A 25,155-nucleotide genomic window follows, 5' to 3' on the forward strand; every position below is an offset into this window, starting at 1 on the left:
TCTTCAAGAATTTTAGATATGTTCTTCTTGGTCATCGAAAAAGAAAAGGGCGTCCAATCTCCATTTATATCCTGAAACATTGCGGGTAAAGTTTATTGTATCTGACATCTATACAATCGGTGCTAAAGAATGCCGACACGGACGCGGGATGCCGCTTATGCCGACCGGCACAAACCACCATCTCACTCTCTGCACATCTTCAACTCACAACCACGCCTCCACCCTGTTCCGTTCCCGACCGACATGTCCACTACTGACGCTCGACATCTCAAAGCCTGCAGACCGTGTTCCAAAGCCAAGGTCCGCTGCGACCCCGGTCCGACCGATGCTTGCCAAAGGTAGAGACGGACGAGGCCACCCGACCAAAGGATAAGCACTAACGATGGAGCCAGATGTCATCGCCTGGGGAAAGAATGTACCAGGCAGGCTTCAAAGCCGTACACGGGAAAGCGGCATAATGTGTCGTATGTGTTTGCGAGTGCGCATGAATTAATACTAATGGCTACTGACTAGTCCATATAGTAGTGACGTCGGTCGACTAGAAAAGAAGCTCGATAATGTGACTTCACTGCTCACAGCCTCGCAACGGTACATAGAAAGCATCGGTGGCAGCAATGCTAGTCCATTGTCTGCCACTGACAACACTCTGGTTCTTCCTCCTGTACTGGATGAGGATGTGGAGAAAATGCTTGCAGATTTCAATGAGCGTATCACAAACTTCCTTCCGTTTGTGGTACGCTCGCCTCGTATAGGTCTGGACGACTTACGCACTATAAAGCCATTCCTGAACTTGGTTATTCCGGCGGTTGTCTGTCAAGATGGATCTTCACAGGTGGCTCATTCAATCAAAGCTAGAGACTACTGGATGGAGCATATGCTAGCTAACGGGGAGCATAGCTTGGATCTACTTCAAGGATTCCTCGTGTACCTTGGCTGGTGAGAGAGCATCTACATGCAGCGTATGATATCCAGACCTCTCACACTTCATCAGGACACAGACCATGGTTCCTGCGCCCCGTGCGACGATGATCAATAACTACCTCCATATTCTGGAGGCGCAGGTGATCAACCTCGACTTTCATCGGGAAAATAAGTTGTGTACTCCGGGCACGGTATTCTCCTACCTCCGAGTCTTCAAATATGATGAACGCATGCGCAATTCCCGCAGCCTAGAGGAGCTGAGAGCTTACCTTGGCAGCTATTACATGGTCAATATGTAAGCCATAGCATCAATTCAACATCACTCAACGCTGACCGTAACAGGTTATCACTATGCCTGGGAGAAAAGGAACCCATGGAATACACAACATACACAGACGACTGCTGCCGCAGAATCCAAGAAGCAGCCGAATGTGAAACCGACCCGTACCTCCTGCAGCTAGTTCGCATAGCCCACATGGGCGAGAAAATATATCGCGCCGTCCAGTACCACGAAAAGGACACCCCTACCGGCCTAGCACCCAAAGCTATGGCAATACGCTGGTTACAGAAGGAAATCCAGCAACTCAAAGATTCATATTCAGGCGAATACACTCAAACTCGTACGTCCCCCAACTAACCTAACCCAACCCCCCTCGGACCTAACACACACCCCAGTAATCCTCAACATGCACTACCACACCCTTGAGATGCTCCTATACCGTATAGCCTTAGAGCGCGACTTCGAAGACACAACCTTCAACAACTACCCTATCACCCAAATCGACATTCTCTGCGCTTGCCTCAACGCCGCACGATCCCTATTCGACACCCTCCTCTCCATCCCACCCATCCTCTACCTCCAACTCCCATACACCTGCTGGACGCAAGTCGGTCACGGCCTCGCCATCCTGTCTCGACTACTCGTCCACAATGACCCCACGGGCTGCTGGGACCGAGAGTGGGCCCGGCAGACAATAAGCTTCGAAAACACCGTCGACACGTTCTCGCTGAAAGTCGACGAAACTGTTGCGCAGGCGACGGCTGAAAATCTCTATGTTCCGCCTATCTTTACGCATATTAAAGCTAGGACGATCATGTGGAAGGAGGCGCATCAGGCGCGCTGCGTTACTATGGATAAGTGGAGGTGGAATCAGGAGCAGGTCCAGATGGCGGCGTCTTCTACAAGTGGGCTTGGGACTGCTGTGGTTGGAGCGGTTCCTGATGTTAGTATGGAGGATTTGTTGGCTATGGGGCCGATTTGGAACCTGTTCAGTTTGTAGTTTGGGTAGATGGGTATTTCCTTGTATTACATTATTACTTCTTCTCTCTGTGTGAGTCATACGCATGCTTGTGAGACTGCAAAGAATGGGCCATGTAACACGGTAAGTACCTATTCCAGTCAGCTGGATGCTGTCATTCACTTGTAATGATCCAAGTGAGTCATAGATTAGATTAACTCGGCATTTCGCGTCGACGCGTCTCCGGCGCATACAGCTATTGGCTGGCCCCTCAAGAGTGGATTTTCGCGATTGTTTGACATCTCGGTCAACTCTGGGCTTTCATTGGTTATGGATGGTTGTGTGGTCTAGATTGAGCTGTTTATGCGGTCACTGTTGTGGGGTTACCAGGTGGTTGTGTCACCAAGATAAGATGAGATGAGATGAGATCAGATCAGTTATGGCACGGTTGATGTAATAATATATGCAATGAACATTAATCAGGAGCTAATAAGTACCCAAAAATCATAACCAAAATATATAGTCAAAAATTATACCAAAAAACAAACAAGCGCTTATGCATCCCCGTTAGGTCATGTCACGCAAAGAACAGGGTATCATAATCCTCCGCGCAGCCCCGAGAGTATGTTCTCACATGTAATGGGGCTGCCTCCGTGTGGACATATCGTCCGTTCGAACATTCTGTTCATCTAGTCACCTTCCAAGCTTGTGTCTGGGGGAGCTGTTGTCCCGCTGCCTCTTAATGACGGTAGAGGAGCCGGTAAACTCCTTCCATGCCTCCCACAGTATCCAACCAGGGACAACGACCCAGAGGCCGTTGAAGATAACAATATACAGCACGAAATACAGGAAGCTATCGGTAGCCAGTGCTGTATTGCCAGTCAACATCTCCGGCAGGAAGGTCATGAAGCCTCCGTATATCTCGGCCGTCGCCAAAACAATCATCATGAACCACATCTTTGCCTTGATCGCTTCCTTCTCCCTCGACTGCCGGCCGGCAGCTTGATAGACCCAATAGCTGATCAAGGAGGCCGTGATACCGCCGAAGATCACAGTGATCAGCTCGATCGAGATGATGGTAGGGTCGGCACCACCCCAGCGGTGGTCTGCTTGAGCATATTCATGCCAGAGTTTGGCAGTCGGTGAGTTGGAGTATGTGGCGCCGTAGACGTGGTCTCTATCACCAAGGAAGACGGGGTCGCGGCTCTCGCTAGGGGAGATAGGGGCGTAGCTGAAGAAGCAATGGAAGAGGAAGAGACCTTCCATGCCGAAGTGGACGAGGGCATCGAAGAGGTGCCATCCGAACAGCCAGCGATCGCGTCGGGAGTGACTCGTGACAGGGAGGAGATAGTTAGTGAGGAAGAAAGGAATCAGGAAGATGACGAGGAAGTAGAAGAGCGAGAAGACCATTTGAAGGTCGATGTTGAATGGCATGTTGGATGGTTCTGGAGGATTGGACCAGCCAATCTGGCTTTCTAGTATTTTCTCGGTTGTCTTAGGAATGTCGGTTTGGTTACCGGCGAGGGATTTGATGAATTGAAAGGCGTTCTCGAATTGGAGGCTCGAAGCTGCCCAAAGGGGCTCGAGCGATGTTATAAATGCCATAGTGATTGACACTCGCTCGCAGCGTGACCTGACAATGAGCAACAAAAGCAAAAGTAGTATATCAAAGACAGATGATGCTATTTATTGTTGACGGAGAAGCTATTTTTGAACCCCTGAAACGCGTGGATTTCCGTCATCGCCTGAGGCACCCTGAAACTATACCTATTTGGGTCGGGATGACCCACCGCTTTCTTTGTTGGGTTTGTTTGCTTTCTTTCAGCTTGACTCTCACTTCTCCCTCTTGTTCATTCTTTCATTTGGCCTGGTCGTGTTCATCTTCATTGATGGTACTTGTCGAAAATCCCTCTTGCGGAGGGAGGGAAGTACAGTCCCGTGATTGGCAGATACGAGCGGCTGTTGTCTGGACTGGATCCGGACGATGAAAGGAAGGAACTATGCGCTAACGCTAGATAGACTCCGCACGCACCAGCGGTTGATGATCTGCCCATGGATATTGTTCCCTTCCTGATGGCATGGACAGTCCGTCACGGAGCCGATGCTCTCGGATCCGACCAGAAGGTTCATCAAGTTCATCTAGATATGGAGTTCAATGCTATACAGCCTGCTTGATTGCTGCTCACAGCATCCCGCGATTAAGACCCTATGCATGAATGTTCGATTTGACCAACTTGACCCCAATGCAATGATCCGGGGTATAGCGACTCCGCTCTTTGTTGCTCCTGGGGCAAACTGAAAGGAACCACACCGTACGTCAGCCAACCACCTGTCGCTGAAAAAGAATCTAGAGCGTTGAATCGCTCGGAGCTATCACTTCCTGACACTGTGATTCGCACTTGGCCCAAACTCTGTTACCTCGTACCCTAGCTCTGCAATGACAATCCCTGCTGTCCTACTTCATGCTGCGCCTCGTAGTGATCTTGCCCGTCGGTTGCATTTCCGATGCTCTCTCTACACGAGAACACTATCGTGCCCTGTCCAAGAACCGGGGGTTCTGTTGGTACACTAGAACTTCGCGCCATCCGCAGTATCGGAAAGAGTCACATGAAGCCCCCCATTTGCGCCATCCTTCCTTCAAATTTCGTCTCGTGGCTTTCACGCCTAGTTGCATGTTTATAAGATACGTATGCCGAGCTATCGATCTGAGATACTGGCTAGGTGCTGCGCCCTTCGTCTTAACCAGCCTCTGGCTTTGACACCAGTGTTTTGCAGTTGCTGCCTACTCGTGAATCACTCGTCAACTGACATTTCCGGCAACTTCCTATTCCTTCTATTTATATCATAGACACAGATAATACATCATAGCTTCCTTAATTGATGAAAAGAGAAATGGCTTCCATTTTCGAAGCAGCGGATGTTCCGGAACTTACCAAACTGGCACGCGACCTATATCTTACATGCAATTCTATCTCCGGAGATGCCCCTGACGGCTTCAATCAGCTTGTGGCGAGCCTGGAATCCCTGCATAGCGTGTTTCAGACCCTGAAAGATGATGTCAGCTCCAGCAAGATCGAGCTTTCAGAGTCAGATGAGGAATGCAAGCATACCCTCCATCGGTGCCTGAATTCATGCTCAGGGACCTTACAGCAGCTGAAGGAGGTGGTCGACATGTACCGAAATCTAGGGTTTGAGAACGGTAGACAGCTATGGCAGTCCATAGATTGGATGACACAGCAAGCATTTATTGACGATCTTAAGTCTAAGATCGTGACTCATACATGCCATTTGGGCGTATGTGTCGGCTCTCTCACAAAGTGAGCTTTCATAACTAGCCAAAAAATTGACCATATCTCACAATTTAGGCCTTCGTTAGAAAGAACCGAAAGCTCAGCGACAAAAGATTCGGCAAAAGATATACCTCCCCCAACTCCTTCATCTTGGCAGGCACATGACGACGTCTCGCCTATTTCGATTTCAGTATCTACGCCTCGCCAGCAGAATGTCTTCATCCTAGCGGAGCTAGAAGGAACACAACCAAGCAGGTCAAATCCCGCCGCTCCACAACCCGCATGTCCGCCAGAAGACCCCTCTCATGTTTCAGCTTCCTCCGAATCCATTGTGTCGGGGCACTCAGACACGTCTAGTTTCACGGCTACTACGTACACCTCACCTACTAGTCCAGCTACTTCGACTTACAGCCCTTCGCAATCAGTTGTACCAGAGGTCTTTTCGACGGAGAAAGAAGTGGTTTGGTCTCGTGGACCAGGATCTGGATTCTCAGCTGTCCAACATCAAGGGCGAATTCACCGGTCAACCTCAATAAAACCAGGCGAGTCAACGCCGTGGGGTAGCCCTGGCCATTCAGGAGCTGATGCGATACAAGAACTCCACCGACGGCAACTACGAGAGCAGCTGTTCCGATCGCTGCGGTGTGAACCACGTGATAAGATGCATCAGCCTGATGCAGAACTTCTCGCAAGTTTTGATCATATAGCCCACAAGGAAGAGCGGGCCCAGCAACTCACGGCGAGATGCTGGCTGTTAGTTGCTGTGTGGTGGCTTCTGAAGGTATATATACATACGCATTTAGCCTTTCCCTGGTGGCAGCTGCTTATGTATGGTAAAGGCCAGGACAGCCCTTGCGAATAGCGAGAGATCAACAATTTCAAGCACTAGAGGCAGCGTGAGCCCGTCTGCACTGTCATGTAACTCGAGTCACCAGGCATATGTGGACCTTCTGAAAGCGTCATATATCCTATATGACATAGTCTTGAATTGTGACAACCCACAGCTGCTTTTGTGGGATGAGATCAGAAAAATGATCTCAGATCTATCAGACGTAAGCCAACCAGCAGACATCTTACTTTGTTCAGGCTAAGCAGTTCAAAGGGGCTCAAAGAAGACTTTGGGCAATTTAGTGCCGTGGATATACCCGATTACGCTGCGATTCATTCGCAAAACCTCGACTTCTGGGAACCTATACAGCCCGAAGAGATGATTGGGAAGGATGGCCAACCAGCTAAGCCAGGGAACTTCTGCTATATTACAGTAGAACTGGAGGATGCTGGTGAAGAGGATGAGCAAGTTCTTTTCCGCACTTTCGTGAATGCAGGGATCGGGGCTAAGAAGCTCCGTATGCGATCCAGAGGCGCTCCATACATGTTACTTTTGTCTACAAAGTATGGTGAAAGCGAGCCCAAAATTAGCCTCTGTAACCAATACGGAACATTTTGTCTACAACGAGACTGTAAGTGTCTATACATATGGCTAAAATGGCTAGAAACGACGAAACTAAATCAATCTACAGTGGCACCAGGGGATCTAGCTCAGCTGATCCAGGTATCAAATGCATCACTCACCAATCTATCCGTGCCAAAGCCAACAGAACCTCTGACCCTGAAATTTGACGCTATGACTTTGTCTATTTCATTTCAATACATGTCAGATATTATGCAAGTGATCAGCATGCCCAAAGCATACTTCGATGCCGTCCAGATACGGGAGCCACTTGATTCCGACCAATTCACAGAAAAGGTTGTTTTCAAAAGTCCGGCCGAAACAGTTGAGCAGTTGAGGATGCCTAGCATGGTGTCAACCAGTCCTCCCACATTACACAGATCCTGCGAAGTGCGCATCTTGGAAAGGTCTTTTGGCGAGGCGTGGCGCTCTATCCGGCGCATGGTCATCAGTTCTTCAATAGCTGACAAGCCCGGGCAGGCTACCGAATTTTTCATGCCACTGAGTCATGTACAAGTCAGCCGTACGACGGCTTCTGGGTTCATCTTGCTGAAATGGTCAGACACGGGCCAGGAAAGGTCCAGCAAAACAGACGGGAACTACCATCCACTTTTCACTTACGTGTATGACGGCAGCAATCCAAACATAGGCCTTGGTATCCAGTTTCGCTCACAGGAGGCTGTGGAGGAACTGGAAAAGGCTGTTCTGGGTCTAAGCCAGAAGCCCGCCTTCACCTGGTCTCAGGCCAAAAGCTCAGGGCAGGTCTACGAGGTTGCTGACATTGCGCCCGATGAGAAACGCTACAAGGCGGTGATGATATGTCGCACTCGTGCGGAATGGAAGCAGTGCAGTCTACATTATCTCTTCAGGGATATGGACTACCTGTACGACCATTCTAATCTCCGTGTGAGATTTCCCCGTGCATTATTCGCCACTTACATATCATCACACGTTGACCAGCTATATCGGGCTGACGGTCGAGTGTTCTTCTCTCACTGCGAAAAAGAGTTCAAGGATATGACGTTGGAGTTTCACGAAGAGCATGTGCTGATGGCATTCATGTCCTCGCTTGCATCAACATACAAGCTGGTCTTCTCCAGGAGAGCCACATCCCTCACGACTAAGGAAAAGCTGCTAGTCCTCGGTCCTAGAAAGTCAGTGAAAGGAGACTCACAAGTCCAGCTATGGCGTGATGGAAATACCATTCGCCTTGCTGCGCGTTGGAGCGACCGTATAACGGACAGGTGGCTCACAATGACCATACCACCATCTGAACCATCCAGAGCCGGAAACCTGGTCAGCTTCCCCCCAAGCAGCTATTCACGGGGGATGGTCCTCAACATGACAAAGATAGCTTCGGGGGCAGCCAAGAATCAGAATAGAGAGCACAAAACAGGGCCAATTACGATCACCTTTCCCAATCTAAAAGGTACGCCTTCCTTTGCATAGACGAACGACGAGGCTGATGTGATTCAGACAGAGAAAAATTCGTTGCTGTGATAACGAACAATCAATTGAAGTAGCCGGCAAAGCTTATAGGATCAGTATAAGGCTTTTAGTCTGTTACGATATTTGCATGGGACCAGTACTTATTCAAGATCAACGTATTTAGCAAAGGGCAGGAGCATGTGCTGTTCGGGCCATGTCCCCACCGTGAGAATGAGGAAACCAAGGAACTTAAAACCCAATTTGGAGGCAATAAACCAGGCAGTCCAGACAATCAAAACAAAGAGTATAGATTACGAGAAGACAAGAATTATCAAACTAGGATTATAGACTGTATTGTGAAAAATACAAAAAGAGTAGTCACGCCCGGGATCGAACCGGGAACCTTCTCGGCGCGTCAGATTGATGTGAACGAGAAATCATAACCATTAGACCACGTGACTGGATAATGAGAAAGTTGGCTGGATTTTGGCTTACAGAGTAGACATCTTCGCTCCCCATTTATCACGAAGGACTGTTTGAGAACTATACTACTTTGTTGTAGCAGAGTAGTATCCAGAGTACTTATTAGCCAGCCAGGATGTATAATAACAACCTATCACATGACACCAAGCAAGAAGAGCCGGGGAGAGAGAAACCAGGTCTGTGCTGCAATGCAACAGCAACATGCAACATCTCTTCATCTTCGCCTCCAAACACTATGTGCTGATCGCTTCTCGTGCCGGAGAAAAGGCCAACAAAGCTATCAGCACTCGCAAGCTTGTGATAAGAGCAAAAGACTGCAGATCACCCGTCCGTGTTCGGTGAAGAGGAGACATCGTTGACTTTAGTCAGTCACTTTCATTGTACTCTGTACCCCGCTTGATCATGCCGCTCATCTGGAGATCCGCACGAACACCACAATCTACAGACAGAACCTGCAGAACCCGCCCAGCAGGTAGCTGTATATTTTCCCCGACAGAACGGGGGAGAATATCTAGGCATTTGATTTCAAAGCTAATGGATTTATCTAATATGATTTAAAATTAGTAAAGTAACATCCTTCCCGCCGCGCAAGCCAGTCGCTGACTCTAATTTCATTTGTCATAGCTAACTATTGCTCATCGTCCGTGACTCAATTCAAGGCGCGTCTATCCGGTTCCCTACTAGCGGATGACCAGTAAAGGGTGCCTCAAATCATTGTATTCTTCAGCGCCCACCCCCAGATCGTCTCAGTCAGTTTAGTCGCCCGGGTGATCTCTCCCCAGTGTTCTTGTCCCCGACGCGTGCGCCTTGCACGTGCGAGCCTCATGACCCATGGGCAAAGGCTGAGCTCTTATAACGCGAGGCTTGTTACCAACTGCCTTGCCCCGGGGCTTCTTGTTGAGATGTGTCCTGTTTTACCTCACCATGATTAGTGCTTGCCCTGTTGGCAAGCCTTGGGATTCTTCTTGTCGAGGAGGAACTGACTGACTGACTGAGTTATCTGGGTATTTGGTTGTTGCCTGGGCTGTTCGAGTTTTCTTTGCTTAGGTATCTATCTATTTATCTATCCCATTGGTATTTATAGTCAGTTGGTCTTTATCCGTTGCTGTCCTGTTCCTGACTGATTTGTCCATTTCATAGTTATTGTTGCTCTTACACTTTGTTGATATGCCACACTTAGTCCACCATCGACGACGCCACTCCTGGCCATATTGCGGCCCTGGGACACAGCTACGTGAACGACGGAATCTGCCGCTCGTCATCGCTGAGCAGCAACGTCAGTTCGAGCAGCAGTTCTTGACTCCGGTGGGATCTGAGGATTTGCTCGAGGATGATGCCGCATCGGCGGGGATCGTTCGTTCCAGGACTGCCCGGTCCCATCGACGTTGGTACGCTCCATGGGATACAGCTTCGTCTGGTGCCTCTGGGCAAGTCACAGACCATCATGCTGGATCGGGATCGGGGTCCCTCCGGAAAATGATCCGTCCACCTCTGGATAAGGCCCGATCACTCTTTGTGCTGCCGACCACGACCACTACTGGGGAAAGTGTGCTGGTTTCATACTGGATGCCCCATGGAGCTCCTGTTTTGTCGCCTTCAGGTTCGATTGCTGAAAGAGGGAGAGTTGCTGATGTTAAAACCGGAGCTGGATACCTGTCAGTTGAGCGATACCATCGGCGATGCCATTCGGAGCAGCCTCGGTCGTGGAAAAGGCCCAGCGCCACGTTGTGGCCACTGGAAGAGGAGCAATAGCTGTATGCACTGTCTGTTAGTTTGTGCTGTTTTATTGGTTATATTTCAGTGATTGGTTTTGACAGGTTTGCGCGCATTGCATCGCGAGGGTTGCTTTCATGGCGTTGAGTGGGCATTTTGCATGCGATGAGCTTTGTTGATGGCGGCTGCTTGTTGATTTATTGTTATAGCAAGACTAGTAGGTCATACCAAGTCTAGAAAATGAAGAAAAGGACGGTCTTCGGAATACTCGTCGCAGCATGTTCGTTGCCCGTGTTCCAGTAGGACTCATTTCCCAACTCCTTGTGCTCGGAAGCGCGTGCCGGCCAGCCTCTTGGCACGGGGCACGTGAAAGGCCGTGATGTCATTGGTGAGCTCAAGAGCCTCAAGTGGGTCACTGGCCGGCGTCCCAATTGGGAAGGCCGTCTGAGACTGGCTGTCTCTGTCTGTCGCTGTTGCTGTTGTGTTGGCCTCGCTTTCAACACCATCCGCAGCGCATCGCCTACCCTATAATTCCCTCACTCATTCCATCGAGGCATTTTCATATATCCCGCACTGGGAGTGTGACAATCTGAGCAGGGATCATGTTTCAGATAAGAGCCATTTTCACGCAGTTGCTATTAAAAGCAATCCGTGAGTGTGTTCTCTCCGGTTCATGGTAGCCTGGAGAGGAGAAGGAGAGGGAGAGACCAGGGTGGAGATCAGCACTAGCTGAGACTAACACTTGCGAAAACACCTTCAGTGAGCCGTAAGCCCTATGTCCCGTCCCTAGTCCGAATTCGAACATCATTTCCTATCCTGCTCGCTAAGTCCGAGCGATCATTCCTGTCTGCAAGGTGGGGGCTGAATTCTCACCCGTTCTGTTGCTTCGTGGGAAGAATTCTGGAAGTTGTCTGGAATGCCCTAGAGCTGACAGCTCACTCATATCCAGACAAAAACAACGAGGACGAACATTCCAACTGCCTATCACTAAAGGACACACAGTCAATCTCCGACGGGCGCGCCCGAACAGCGGACAAAATCAAGGCAGCCTTGTGGACGCTGCTGCGGTGGATCTAGCGGTGAAAATGGAGCCCCCTGATGGGTTATTTCCCGGTGACAGGCACGATGATTGGCCGGCTCGCAAGGCATAGGGCAGACGCGTGGAGACGACTGGAGATCCTCACCGACTGGCTCATCATTCAGCTGCCGTCCGTGACTCAAGAAGGGGCCATTTGAGCCCTATCGATGGAGCCCCTCGGTGCTGGCATTCTTTCATTCGTCCGCTCGGGCTTCCCGGCAGGGGCCCCATGCCCCGGATAGGGCCAGTGCTGTTTTAATAGGCTGAGGGGTGGGCTTCCAGACATGCTCGGAATGAGCACGGAAGGAGGGGACGATGGAACATAAATACGCTCATTTCCCCTGTGCTTTTTGGATGCAATATCCTCATTTTACACGAGTTGATCCCACTCTTTTCTCATCCATTCTTATTGGTATATCCTCAATCAAAGCAATGAACGACGACCACCAGACTTCTGCTCAACCAAACACCCTCAAGCGGGCTCTTTCTCAGTCCACTACTTCCTCTACCTCATCAACCACCACCAACTCCCACGCTACGAAGGCTAGACATCACAAAGCAAGCCGCCTGTCCAGCGTAAAACAGTTCCTCCGGTCGCGCTCCCATTCTCCGACCGCGGCTTCTATCCCTTCGAATCGCTCCTCTCCCTCATCTAGCTTCGACATTCCTCGAAGCATTCCTGCAAACTCTACCCCTCGTCGCTCTGCGAGCCCCGTCTCCACCATGTCTCCTAGCAGAGTCTCCACCGACGACAGCGCGACCAACAAGCGTGTACATCCGACACACATGCGCAGAAGCGGCCACGACTACCGTCGTTACAGCGGCACAGTGAACCACTACGGCCGTCACTCGAATGACTGGCTGTTTGGAGGCTTCAGTCTGCGGGATACCGTACGAGATGGAGTGGATCGTCTGAGACACCATCATGCGAAGGATTGAGCCTACAATAATTTTCACGCTTATATCTTGTGGATTTATTCCATTCCTGGGTATCTTTGCGGTTCTTCTATTGCAACAGATGATTTTCTCCGGTCGCATTAGTGGCCCTTCACCATCAGGCTTTCAGCGCTTCAGAAATCGCTCCGCCGTTTGTTTGAGGAGCAAATTGGGGCCAGTCTGGCAACAGAGTGCCAGCCAATTTCTTGAGAGTTTCAAGCATGAAAAGTGAATCCCTACGCGTCGAGTCAAATACTCATGCGTCATGCTTGGGTGATTTCGCTTCGGCACAAAAGGCCGTTGCATAGATCCCATCTTATCAGCACCAGAACGCCACGCGCGTCTGTTCTGTTCTGATCGATCCGAATCGGATCTACTTTATGACATGTTACGAATATATACCCGCTGCTATTTGTTTAATTTCAGTCATATCACTCTTATAGTGTTCATGCAATCTCACGGATTACGCTTCTAATTTCTTCAACTCTCGTAAAAAAGTAGTAGTTCCTTGTAATCATATCTTCAATCTTTTAACTAAGAATAATAGTAGTTTTAGAGTCTTATGATGGGCATTTGACAGAACGATTACAGATGATTTTATCTATGTACATCATCTCAAAATATATTCTCCCACCACACTGCCTTTAATTACAGCAACAAATTCTATACACCATCACCACCACCCTTCCTCCTTCTAATCCAGACCGTGTCCTCACCCTCATCCCCATTCTTACTCCCCTCTCCCAAAGTCCCCCCAGAAGCAACATCATACTTCACCAACAACAGCCCCAGAAACAACTTAATCTGAAAAGCCGTAAACCATCGCTCCGGGCAAGCATTCCGCCCATACCCGAAATGCAACGACGTCTCATTCACAGACACATAGTGGTACTTACCAGTACTAGTAGCAGACAGCCCACCCTGACTCCTCAACCGATGAAACCTCAACCCATCAAACACCTCCGGGTTCTCAATATACTCCGGATCCCAGCCAACATGAAACGCCGGCGCCGCGATATGCTCGCCCGCCTTGAGTTGTGTGCCGTCTGGGAGAGTAAAAGGTTCCAGGACTTTGCGTTCGAAGGTGACTATCATACACACCAATATTCATTAGAATCGAATCATGTGCAAATCTGCCTAGAAGGCACAACATTAAGAGACTGGAAGGAATACTCACCCGCCCCCGGCGGCCTAATCCTCTGCGACTCCTTAACAAAACTATCCATCATACTCAACGAGCTCAACGCCTGCTTACTTATCCCATTACCATCACCATCACCACCAGTAACCACCACCCGCTCAAACTCCCCCCTCAGCAACGGCACCATCTCCTCCCCATGCTCCGCCAAATTCACCAGACACTGCGCCGCGGCCGCTGCATTAGCAAGCACCGTCCCGATGGACATCATGGCCTGCACGTGGCTCTGGTAGGTTATTGTCCGCTCGTGTTCCTCGCAGTTATCCCATATCCAGCGGACCATGGTATTTCGGTCTGATTTCCCAGAGAGGATATCTTCGTATTCCGGTGTGAGGAGGGTGGTGATTTCGTTCCGGATGGAGTCGAGTTCGCGGAGCGAGGGGATGAAGTGTTGAGCTAGGGGGCGGAGCACAGCTGGGTATTTCATGAGAGAGGAGATTGAGGACATCATTGTTAAGGGGTATTTGGTGTATAGGGCTAGCCAGGTGGGGGAGCGGCTGAGGGGGAGGCCGATGTTGATGCGGCCGGAGACGAGAGCGATGATGCGGAGGAGGGTGGGGAGGGGGGGGGGGATGGGGTGCCATTCTGAGGAGGATTTGATTGTTGTTAGGGTTTGTTGTATGGGGGTGTGGGGGCGTTTTTGGAGTAGCGGAGTGGTGGGTGGGTGGGTGCTTACCGTGTGAGTTGCCCAGTTCTTGGTCCAATGCGTATTCCACTTCTTCGTACATTGTTGGGAGCAAATTGCCTGGGTAGGTAGAGGGAGGGTTAGGTTCTGTTTATGTGATGTTGCTGGTAGAGAGCATGGTGTTTACTTAGGTTATTATTTAGATTGATCTGTACGCTTTTGGCGAATGCGGCACATTCGAATGTCTTTGTGAAGCGGCTTTGCTGTTGCTGTAGGGGATATATCTGTTAGTTGAATCTAAATTTGATCTTCGAAGGCAAGAAGAGCAAGATCATACATCATGTACCCCCGCTGTGAAACTTATTCGATGGTCGGTTCGAAGCGATGGCAGCATGCTTATTGGAAGGATGCGGAGATGGTAGTCTTTTCTTGGAATTGTCCATGTTTGAGATGATGACTTCGCCTACACAGGTAATGGAGATGATAGTAATTAGATGGCTGTTCTAGATAGCAAGGTCTTAAGCTATGCATACTTTGTAATATCCAGCCCAAATTGCCTTCTTTTCATCTGGGGCTTTGCCCAAGTTGTACTTCCCTGGACGTCTGAGGACGTGGTAGATGGCGAAGATAAGGAGTGTGAGGGGGATTATTGTTTGGTAGGCCATAATGTGGATCTGATTTGTGTGGATTCAGGAGCATGTGTGTATGTCCTGATTTTTGCTATTCCATTGAAAGGAGGCAGTTCAAGGACAAGCAGGCGATTACTTGACTACTTCCTTTATATGCTCGCTCTTCAAGAAAATAGGATTTTGGATAAGATGCATTTCTAGGACTTTCGGTTTCAATTCCGTAATATAAAGTTCATTGGTCAGGGTAGTTACACAGACACATCAACTACCTAGACGGACTCCCGCATGATGCTATACACAGTTTTCGAAAAATTGTAGATCGACAGTGTCCAAATGCAAGGTGTGAAGGAGACAGTGTCGTGAAGAATTTTACTAGCATGATACTGAGGGGTAAAGGCTAAAATAATGATAGAACCAAGATTATCTTAGGAGTATAACCTTTTTTGAACTACTGCATGATCTGCATCTAATGGAAAGGGTTAAAGGACCTAGGATATGCACTGGTATCCATGCTGCATAGATATTAGGGGCGTGGACATTCCAGATTAAGCACTTAGATCGAATTTGGCATTGCATCAGACTGACTCGGCATAGATAATCAAGGTTCAATCCAATCGGAAACCAACATACTCACCTGCAGGATTGCGGTGGAGAACCCCAACAAATAAATGTGCCGAAGTCAAACTTGAATACCCCTTTGCTGACTCGGACGCTTCCTGTGTTACACAGCACAATACTATGGGCAGTATCTTGACTAGAGAAGAAACCAAGCGCCTGTTGTTCGCTTGAAGAAGTCATCATGGCTGACCATTCACCGTCCGACTATTATACTCTAGCCGATACACCCCATCTGCTGGAACATTGGTGGGCTGATAGGGTTGGCCAGTGAGTATGGAGTTGGCAGCCTTTGCAAACTCGCGATAAGTATACTCTTGACAATCATGGTCGAAGATCCAACTTGGATGTGGAGGAGTAACGCCACTTAGATCCTTCCGCAAATCTCTGCAGGTAGTCTTCATCATGGATTTCAAAACTAGTGGCGCCCCACGTTGGATCACAGATGCTCGTGCGTGTCTATAGAAAAGGTAAGCCGTCACTGCAAGGGATAAATTTGTGGCTCTTGAGGGGCGAGCATACCTGATCGCCATCCCGACAGACAGAGCCAAAGGAACATCTTGTTTTCCACTTAGCTCCAGTGCAATCGCTAGAACGGCACCATCTTCAATTGCCTGACTAGCCCCTTGGCCACTAGAGGGAAGAGCGGCATGAGAGGCATCTCCGATAACCATCATCCTTCGACGAGGAGACAGCCGTGTCTGCATTGGCTCCCTTGTCACCAACTTCTGATCGACATACCAACCTCCCTTCCCTTTCCGAATGAGTGGCTCCAGCTGCGGGCGCACAGGCCAATCCTTGATGGTGTCAAGGACGTTCTCAACCACGTCTGTACTACCATCCCATCCCTTTTCCGCAGCGTACTCGTTCTAAGCGTGTTGAGTATAGATCCGTACCTATATGGCCTGGGATAAAAGAAAATACCTACCTCATGGGTACAGTACCAGAATAGCTCCTTTCCCTTTCTCCCTCTCCACAGTGCGAAGTGAATATCGTCTGATACCCAGCCAACTGTCTGATCATATTTCTCAGCGTTATCAAGGGCCCATCGGGTTGCAGGATCAGCCGCTACCGCATCCGTACTCAAGCAGCCTCGGAATGCGGACCAGCCAGTCTCCCATGAAACAAGCTGTTCTCCAGTAATTTTCTCCCTACCCTTACTGTGCACACCTTCTGCACAGAGGACACAGTCTGCTGCAAAGCGCTCCCCGTGGACCACAACACCTCCTTCGTAGTCCGTCTCCCAGTAGTCAGTCACAGGAGAGTTTAGACGGATGTCTATCCCAAGTTCGCGCGCATGCTCATACATGACCGTAACAAACGTGCCTCGATTGAGGGTATATCCGTCACCTCGGTTATACCCACGTAGCTCAAACTCACCCAAGTCATAGCCTGTATACTCGATGACCTTGATCTTCTCGATAAGGAACCGGAAAGGTAACATTCGCTCGTGTACAGCCCCATCACCCCATTTGGCAGTGACGCGTGAGCCGTTCGCCCCAATGGTGATGCCGTCACCCTCTATTTCAAGCTTGATGAGTTGCAGGCTTTAGCTAGTACTTGTATAGCTTCAGACTTACCAACACCTTTCACTACCGGGGATCTTTCGAAAAGGGGTAACCCTGTGGCCCTTTCGATAACACTCAATAGCCGCTGTTAAACCGGCCACACCGAGGCCAACAATAATAACATGAATTCCGGAGGAGTTAGGCGGTGCAGTCCCATCCGGGCCAACCCCAGGCGTAAAAGTCATGTTTTGGGACAGGTTTAAAGTAGGCTGAAAACTAGCCAGCAGTCGAAAGGACAAACCGTCTCGATGGATTGTAGAAGACTCAGTCCTGGGGTAGAACAGTAGTGTGTGATGCTCTCCGTAATATATGTCAAATTCCACCATTAGTACCAGGGAGGTCACGATGTTTCGTTTCGCCTATCGATATTCTTTTCGCGAGGAGGGCATGGGGGGAATCCTAGAAGTCTACTGATAGTAATTAGCCAATCAATCATTCCGATGATCTATGTAGGATGCACGCACGCGTTCGTATCTGCATCTGGCGAAGTATGTGTCTCATATTGAGTCGGCTCCATTAAGGGATGGCCGTAACAACATCGGAGACATGACCAGAATGCCCTAGCCAGGCATATGTACCTTTTTGGCTTATTTGTGTCAGATGAACAAGATATTACGTTGACTTGTCGGTGTGTCCACATAACAAAGTTTAAAGTCACCTGAGATTGGAACTGCCTGCGAGATTTCTGGCAGTGGCTTCTCTCACTCATCCCTTAAGACCTCCTATATGCGGCTGTGTAGACTAAGTGGGACCTCCGTCATAGAAGAAACAAACTGGGTTGGCTGGATGGCATTCGGGGTTGATGTAGATCAAGATGTTGTGACATCAATTTAGGCTTGTTCGTGTAACACTCAGAGTAGCCTCGATTGTTTTTGGACAAATCATCATTTAATATGACCAGCTGCAGAAGATCTTCTGGCATTTGGTATTTTGCCAATGCATTCGAGGGTCATGATGCTTTGCAGAACCAGGAAACACAGTCTAGATGTTGATTCATAGAGCCTCTTTTGTAAGCATCGTGCAGCATTTTAGGATTCAGTCGCCATATAAATGAACCTTGTAAAAAAAAATAAAGAGCATTGAGAAACTTGAGTACTCGATATGTTATCAGAGCGATTTGCTTCGTATGTACGGTCAAAGTCCGAACATGACTGACAAGAACAACGAGACCGGATCACGTGGATCCCAGCATGACTCGTTTTTTCTACACAATCTTAGCACTAACTTGAAATCGACTGGAACAACGCTTTCCGTCTCTGAATACCAAGATTGCCAAAGAAACCAATCGCCATTTCAAGACTTGAAAACTGCTTGGTCTATGCTCCTTTCCAAGTATGTCAACACCTCTACGGTACTATTCGGAGCAATCTCGGATAGCGGCACCTTGGAGGAATGGAGGGCATCGGTAAACGAAGTGGCGCATATTCCGCAGGCTATCTCCCTATATAAAGTACGTGATCGGGAAAATGGAGAGCTGTGCTCTGAATGTTGCTTCAACACGTTCCTCCTTGAGAGTATTGGACTCAAGGCCATCGAAAGATTGGCTCAAGTAAAGGTTCGCACCGTGCAGCCGATGGTCTAGAGTGTATAGGCATTAACAACTGTGCCAGAAACATGTCGATCTTACTATCGGGATAGACTATTCGAAGTCCCGCTTCCGAATATGCATATACAGTCAAGAATCATTTCTGGATCAAGATCACGCAGAATTGTTGAACTCAGCTTTGATTTACACGTTGAAAAGCCTGCAGTCTACACTTCAGCTAAAGTCCATAGACCTGATCAGTGACTTGCATCGACGCCAGCTCGATAGATGGAACAGAGCGGCGCCGACAGGACCACTGGGTGACAAGATTCATCATTGCATTGAGCGACAGTGTCTCAGGCGGCCCGAAGCTGAAGCCGTTTGTGCCTGGGATGGGTCATTCTCCTATGGGGAGTTGGATATATTATCGTCGGAGGTTCGTGATATTTTATATGCCAGAAATGTGCTGCCTGGAGTGATAATTCCATTACTTTTTGAGAAGTCAAAGTGGACAGTGGTGGCAATGCTGGGTGTGCTCAAAGCTGCTGCTGCTTTTGTCGCCATTGACCCATCATTTCCCCAAGCTCGGGTGCAAGCCATTTGTCATGAGGTAAAGGTCCCGGTTATCCTGTGTTCCTCCAAGCAGGAACTTTCGATACCAAACCTGAACCATAAAACCATCACCGTTCCCGTCACTAGCCCCGGCATCCTTTCATCTCAAACCCAGGAGAAACATTCGTCGGCATCTGATCCCAACCAGCCGGCTTACATCGCATACACCTCAGGTTCTACTGGGGTCCCCAAGGGCATTATCATCAGCCATGGAAACTTTGTACTAACATGGCTCTTAGCAGTCCTCTGCAGAGCCTTAGCTGCTCCTCCAGCGTCTTGCAATTTGCATCATATGCATTCGATGTCAGCATCCATGAAACGTTGACTCCCCTGATGTTAGGGGACTCTGTGTGTATTCTGTCGAGGCATTCATGTAGGCTAGTCACGTGCTGCGCTCGGACCGCCCACAAAGCACCTCTTCGCGTTGCTTTGTTTTGCTCTCCTAGATAGCTGAATTCAACTCACTCTTTTGCTTCCGTTCGTTCGTTTCGTTCGTTTCGTTATTGCTTTCGTTGCTGCTTCCGTAGAGCGCTCCTCAAGAGGTTATGAGCCCGGTCAGTTCTTACCAGCACGTGATGCCTTAACCAGATCTGGAGACTTCGGGTTCGAGACCAGGCGTGGTTAACCTGGCTTGCTTTTCCCATGCAGTCTATCCAGTTCGAGGAGGTGCCTAACCAGAACGTGGAGCTATGATAGCTCCGGTTCGAGGGGGCCGTGTTGGGACAGTAATCTCTCCGTCGCTAGTCTGACTAGACGCGATATATCGTTTTTGGTCTAGCGGTTAGTGCGCCGACATATTCCTTCGGAATCTCAACGAGTAGACAACCTTCAGCAAGCAATCCTAGATCTTCGGGTAAACTGGATAGAGTTGGTGCCTTCCGTGGCACGACTCCTTGATTTCAGCGCTATACCTGAAGTTAAGACCCTCGTCGTCGGAGGGGAAACGATGCGTCCGTCAGATATTTCCCGATGGGCAGGCCAACTACACCTGACCCAGGCGTATGGCCCGGCAGAATGTACCATAGTCTCCACAATTCAATCAGGGCTCAGCCGGGTTAGTGATCCTCGTAACATTGGGTACAGTGCTGCGGGATCATCCTGGATTGTTGAGCCCGAAAACCATTCGAAACTTGTACCCATTGGAGCAGTGGGAGAGCTCGTCATCGGTGGCCCAATAGTTGGTGGGGGATATTTGGACCAACCAGAGCAAACAGCACAATCATTCATTTCTGACGTTCCATGGTCAAAGAGGCCCGGAATCTACTACAAAACTGGCGATTTGGCACGGCAAAACTCCGATGGCAGCATTGTTTACATGGGAAGAAAGGATACGCAAGTCAAGATTCGCGGCCAACGAGTCGAGCTTGGGGAGATCGAGCATCTAGCTCAGGAGATATGGTCTAACATCACGCCCATTGCTGAAGTTGTCACAAAAGGGGACCGTGATCCCATTTTGGTACTGTTCATTGGACCGATCGCCCCGGATTCGAACAAAGCATCGGGTAATAAGGATCTACTCATGAAACCCGATACACAATTTTGGGAGAGGGCACGAAACATACAGTCCACCCTTCGTGAGGTACTTCCTAGATATATGATTCCAGATGTCTTTGTTCCAATCCTAAGGTTACCATTGATGCCCTCTGGGAAGGTCGATCGAAAGTTGCTGCGCAACACTTTGTCCCGCTTAGCTGGCAGAAATCTACAATCATTCCGGAGTATGATGCTTCCCAGTGAAAGCCCTGTCGAATCATCTGATATTCTCCATGCCTGTATTGCCCAAGTGTTCTCGAGTGTGTTGGGACTACCTCAAGACCAAGTCGGAGTCAGCGCGAACTTCTTTCATCTTGGTGGGGATTCAGCTCTCGCCATTGCTTTGGTTAATGAAGCACGTCTTAGGCACAGTATCAACATCACCGTTGCATCTATTTTCGAAAACCCCACCGTCGCCGCGTTAGCTCAAAGCATCAAGACAAGCCCGATGGAGCCCGTATCCTGTCAGCAAATAATTCCATTCTCATTTATGGATGGCGAAGGGGAATATCTTCGCGGTCTTGCTGCAAGCAAATGTGGCGTCATTCCGGAAGACATTGAAGACATCTATCCTTGTACGCCCCTCCAGGAGCGTCTTATGGCTTGGACAGCAAGCAAGCCTGGAGCTTTTCGAGCAAATTTCGATCTCAGTCTTCCGCCAAGTATCGACTGGCGAAAGTTAAACAATGCGTTACGCACGGTCATTCAAGCTTATCCAATTTTGAGGACAAGAATAGTCCTGATTTCTGAATCTCTTCGACTCTCCCGCGGGCTTCAAGTTGTCGTCCGGGAAGACATAGCATGGAATGATGCGACAACCTGCCAAAATGAAGAAAATACCATGTCCCCAGGAACACCACTCTTTTATTGTTATACTGTGCATGAGCCTGGTTCTAGACTGAAGCTGAATCTGCATCATGCGCTCTTTGATTCGTGGTCTTACAGTCATATCATAGATGCCGTGGAAACTGCATACAACGGGACGCAGATTGTGACGTCTCCATTTGTCCCTTTCATTAAACATCTTTTAGACTTGGATGATATTGCCGCAAAATCATTTTGGACAGGTGAGTTCGACGATTTGGCAGCAGTTCCTTTTCCAGCCAAGGTGGCCCCGGGCCATATTCCCCGAAACGTCGCGAGGTGTGTCCATAGCGTTTGTCTTCAAAGGTGCAACGAAAATCAAATTACTCTGTCGACTGCATGTCGCCTTGCATGGGCCCTCGTAGTGGCCTGTCATACAGGATCATTGGATGTCGTGTATGGGGTGACCGTCACGGGCCGCAACAGCTTCGAGACTGCTAGTATTGTCGGGCCTACCATCACCACGTTCCCCCTTCGCGTCCTTCTACATAGCGACGAGAAGATATATGACGCATTGAATGATTTACAGAAGCATGCCTTAAATATAATGCCCTACGAGCATTTTGGGGTTCATCGGATGCGACAATGCAGTTCTGAAGCCGTCAGTGCTAACCAGTTCCAGAGTTTGCTTGTTGTCCAGCCAGCAAGGCCACCTTTGCCCAGCAAACGTTCTCATAGCCTATTGAAACTGATGGAAATAGACGCATTAGAACAACAGACTGATACTAACTTTGCGACCCAAGTTCTTACTATCATATGCGAATACGCAGAGAACACTATGAAATTGAGGGGCGTGTTTGATCCTGAAGTGATCCCTCCTGAAAAAGTTAAAGGATACCTGCATCAGATGAGCGACCTTTTGAACTTGATTCTTATTTTGTCATCAGATACTGTGGGTGATTTACTGCGAAAGACCACCGAATACATCGGCCCTGAAGTGAACGAAAAACGCCAGGTACTGAATGAAGTAGAACGAGCGGCTCAAACGCTTCTGGGACAAGAAACCCCGCTAAAAACAGAATGGATTACTCCCATCGATACGAATACACCAAAGCTAGTCTTGTTTGTCGGGTGTAAAGACGGCTCGTGTGTTAACCATTCATGTGTCTTCAAGTTCCCGGACATTGATACTAGGGCCCGCTTGCATAAGGCTATGACACAGCTTCAAACCACTCTTTCAGATGCAATAGCGCCCATTATTTGCCTTCCAGTACCTGTATCCCATGAGTCCGTTGGACTTCCCAGCAAAGCTGATTTGAAAAAGGAGGCATCGAAACTGCCGTTGGAAATCTTGCAATCATACATGTGTCCTCAGGAAGCCAATGTTATCACGGCGAAGTCCACGACCGACATACAGTCAAGGTTACGCCGCATAATGGGTGTTATCTTGCATATCGACATAGATGATGTTGGTCTCCACGATAGCTTCTTCACCCTAGGCGGTGATTCAATTTTAGCAATGCAAGTCGTTGCGCAGTGCCGTGACGAGAATATATATATCACTGCTCACGATATTTTTGACGCCAAGACAATACACCGTATTGCCTTAAGAGCGTCTCCGTCGTCGGAAAACAATTCTGCAGCCATTCAGGATATATCGTTGCTTCCTGATAGATATCAGGACATTGCAGCATTTGAAGCCAATATGAAACAGTTGGATAAGGTACCGAGATCTGCCAAGGTAGAGGACGTGTACCCTTGCACTGATCCTCACATGGGACTGCTTCGGAAGATGAGCTCCTCATTTCATCTATCTTACACGATCTGGGAAGTTACTGTTAACGATGTATCGATTGACATTGAACGCTTGCTTTTCGCTTGGAATTCAGTTTCTGAGCGCCATGCTGCGCTGCGAACAATCTTGATGGAAGATTTAGGTTCAGAACACCATGTTGTACTGGGGAATTGCCCCACTGAAGCTAAGGTCTTGCGGCAACTGAGTTCCAATGATCTCAGTACCGCTCTACGCGAATCACACCTAGACGTTCAGCAGAGCCAAGTTACACCCTACAGGCTCACGATCTACCAGTCTGATGCCGGTCAGGTTCTGTGCAAACTTGAAGGCAGCCACGCGTTTCTTGATGCAAGCTCGGTGCTGATCCTTCTCCGTGAGCTATCTATGGCATATCGTGGATTACCTTTTCCCGCCCCAGCACCGTCATACCGCTCATGGGTGACATATCTGGATAGTTGGAGAAGAAATAGTCAACATCTCGATTATTGGCGACAGAGGCTCAGCGGGATATCGCAATGCCATTTCCCGTCAAAATCCACAGATTGCCTTTGCCGAGATAACTGCACTACTTCTCAGCTCCAGTACGTAGTTAACCCACTCGTTGACACCAATACTCTGCAACGCTTCTGCAGCAAGTACGAAGTGACGATAACAAACGTTCTCCAACTATCATGGGCACTGGTATTGCAAGAATACTGTCAATCGAGCGATGTCTGTTTTGGAACGACGATCTCTGGACGCGATGCACCGATTGATGGAGTTCAAGAAATGGTCGGCTCGATCTTCAATGTTCTTCCATGTCGAATTCTTCTGGACGCAGAGCTTTCTTTCTTAGAGACACTAGAGTGGAGCCAGAAAAGCACTCTCGAGGACAAATCGCATCAATTTTGCTCACTTGTGGACCTTGAGGGTTTTTTGCTACCAGGAAACCAGGTTCAACCACTGTTCAATACATGTCTGTCAGTGGAGAGCGCACTGTCCAATGATACGGGAGGGCTTTCCTTTCGACCGATAGAGACGCATGAAGAGACACATGTATGTGCATGCCGCAACGAACCTTTAGCAGACGATGCTGACGTGGCTGTCTTAGAATGATATTCTTGTTGTTGTTACCGCCCAACCCGACAAGACTGAAGCTCAACTCATGAACTGGTCACATCTGATGAACGAAAAGCAAGGCATGGAAGTAACTGAGTCGCTTCGGAAATGGTTGATGAAAATTTTGGAAAACCCTCATCTGAATATATCCAACCGTTCGACGCCGCACAGTACCATTAGCTCAGCCGGTAGCCGAGCATTGTTATTAAGAAAAGGACGAACTCTTCTACATAATCAAATCTCATTCTACACCCAAAAACAACTTTCGCGCAAGCTATCCTTCTAGTTAGTAAGATAGAGTACAATCAATTCACGATTATTGGTAAAAACTACGCCTGTGGTACAGCTGATGGCAAGTATCACCCTTCTCCAGGCAACCCGATTCCCAGATCGCCACCCCCTATCTATGAACCATCGCCAACATCGCAATTCTCACCCAAGCTGTACAACCACCACAAAGTAGACACAATACCAATTAATTAACAATCCAGCCAATTAATCCCACAGATACCCCCGCCACCACCTACCAAGCATTCCAAGCCAAGATATTTCAATCTTCCAACCGAAGCTGAATCGATATCCCAAACAGCCAATAATCACCCCCCCCCGGTCCCTG

General features: G+C 48.9%; 8 protein-coding genes and 1 non-coding gene across 9 annotated transcripts; 5 read left to right on the top strand and 4 right to left on the bottom strand.

Moving 5' to 3' along the window:
* The first annotated feature begins 218 nt into the window (after window positions 1–218).
* Window positions 219–2,207, top strand: BO87DRAFT_375062 (uncharacterized protein). Its single transcript, XM_025622941.1, has 6 exons — window positions 219–338; window positions 393–464; window positions 523–936; window positions 992–1,216; window positions 1,264–1,541; window positions 1,597–2,207. Exons 1-6 carry the CDS (start codon window positions 244–246, stop codon window positions 2,199–2,201), a joined length of 1,689 nt encoding a protein of 562 aa, XP_025481529.1. The 5' UTR covers window positions 219–243; the 3' UTR covers window positions 2,202–2,207.
* A 451-nt stretch (window positions 2,208–2,658) lies between these two features.
* On the bottom strand, window positions 2,659–4,027 carry BO87DRAFT_375064 (EXPERA domain-containing protein). Its single transcript, XM_025622942.1, has one exon. The coding sequence runs from the start codon at window positions 3,762–3,764 to the stop codon at window positions 2,853–2,855; it is 912 nt and encodes a 303-aa protein (XP_025481530.1). The 5' UTR covers window positions 3,765–4,027; the 3' UTR covers window positions 2,659–2,852.
* A 1,024-nt stretch (window positions 4,028–5,051) lies between these two features.
* On the top strand, window positions 5,052–8,348 carry BO87DRAFT_304647 (uncharacterized protein; the record flags this gene model as incomplete). Its single annotated transcript, XM_025619286.1, has 5 exons — window positions 5,052–5,476; window positions 5,525–6,230; window positions 6,454–6,501; window positions 6,552–6,909; window positions 6,970–8,348. The coding sequence occupies 5 exons, from the start codon at window positions 5,052–5,054 to the stop codon at window positions 8,346–8,348; spliced, it is 2,916 nt and encodes a 971-aa protein (XP_025481531.1).
* A 354-nt stretch (window positions 8,349–8,702) lies between these two features.
* On the bottom strand, window positions 8,703–8,788 carry BO87DRAFT_t120. The gene has a single exon. It is a non-coding gene; the product is annotated as a tRNA-Val (tRNA).
* A 939-nt stretch (window positions 8,789–9,727) lies between these two features.
* Window positions 9,728–10,795, top strand: BO87DRAFT_331204 (uncharacterized protein). The gene has a single exon (XM_025620328.1). The coding sequence runs from the start codon at window positions 9,978–9,980 to the stop codon at window positions 10,560–10,562; it is 585 nt and encodes a 194-aa protein (XP_025481532.1). The 5' UTR covers window positions 9,728–9,977; the 3' UTR covers window positions 10,563–10,795.
* A 1,238-nt stretch (window positions 10,796–12,033) lies between these two features.
* Window positions 12,034–12,540, top strand: BO87DRAFT_385129 (uncharacterized protein; the record flags this gene model as incomplete). Its single annotated transcript, XM_025624710.1, has 1 exon — window positions 12,034–12,540. One exon carries the CDS (start codon window positions 12,034–12,036, stop codon window positions 12,538–12,540), a length of 507 nt encoding a protein of 168 aa, XP_025481533.1.
* Window positions 12,541–13,200: 660 nt separating this feature from the next.
* BO87DRAFT_424340 (cytochrome P450) lies at window positions 13,201–14,463 on the bottom strand (the record flags this gene model as incomplete). Its single annotated transcript, XM_025627222.1, has 3 exons — window positions 13,201–13,625; window positions 13,715–14,320; window positions 14,412–14,463. The coding sequence occupies 3 exons, from the start codon at window positions 14,461–14,463 to the stop codon at window positions 13,201–13,203; spliced, it is 1,083 nt and encodes a 360-aa protein (XP_025481534.1).
* Window positions 14,464–15,786: 1,323 nt separating this feature from the next.
* Window positions 15,787–17,357, bottom strand: fqzB (FAD-dependent monooxygenase fmqB; the record flags this gene model as incomplete). Its single annotated transcript, XM_025628817.1, has 4 exons — window positions 15,787–16,063; window positions 16,127–16,473; window positions 16,533–17,125; window positions 17,201–17,357. 4 exons carry the CDS (start codon window positions 17,355–17,357, stop codon window positions 15,787–15,789), a joined length of 1,374 nt encoding a protein of 457 aa, XP_025481535.1.
* Window positions 17,358–18,319: 962 nt separating this feature from the next.
* BO87DRAFT_414615 (gramicidin S synthetase 1) lies at window positions 18,320–25,002 on the top strand (the record flags this gene model as incomplete). Its single annotated transcript, XM_025626640.1, has 7 exons — window positions 18,320–18,622; window positions 18,783–19,529; window positions 19,562–19,657; window positions 20,088–24,022; window positions 24,074–24,476; window positions 24,532–24,627; window positions 24,886–25,002. The coding sequence occupies 7 exons, from the start codon at window positions 18,320–18,322 to the stop codon at window positions 25,000–25,002; spliced, it is 5,697 nt and encodes a 1,898-aa protein (XP_025481536.1).
* Window positions 25,003–25,155: the final 153 nt, after the last annotated feature.

This window comes from Aspergillus neoniger, assembly GCF_003184625.1.
Source record: "Aspergillus neoniger CBS 115656 unplaced genomic scaffold BO87scaffold_10, whole genome shotgun sequence".
Lineage (NCBI taxonomy): Eukaryota > Fungi > Ascomycota > Eurotiomycetes > Eurotiales > Aspergillaceae > Aspergillus > Aspergillus neoniger.

Excerpts from the sequence above, each read along its gene's own strand:
- BO87DRAFT_375062 (XM_025622941.1), top strand. The coding sequence starts at position 244 with ATGTCCACTACTGACGCTCGACATCTCAAAGCCTGCAGACCGTGTTCC. Across the intron at positions 937-991 it reads TTCCTCGTGTACCTTGGCTG|GACACAGACCATGGTTCCTG; the intron begins GTGAGAGAGCAT and ends ACACTTCATCAG. Across the intron at positions 1,542-1,596 it reads AGGCGAATACACTCAAACTC|TAATCCTCAACATGCACTAC; the intron begins GTACGTCCCCCA and ends CACACACCCCAG.
- BO87DRAFT_375064 (XM_025622942.1), bottom strand. The coding sequence starts at position 3,764 with ATGGCATTTATAACATCGCTCGAGCCCCTTTGGGCAGCTTCGAGCCTC.
- BO87DRAFT_331204 (XM_025620328.1), top strand. The coding sequence starts at position 9,978 with ATGCCACACTTAGTCCACCATCGACGACGCCACTCCTGGCCATATTGC.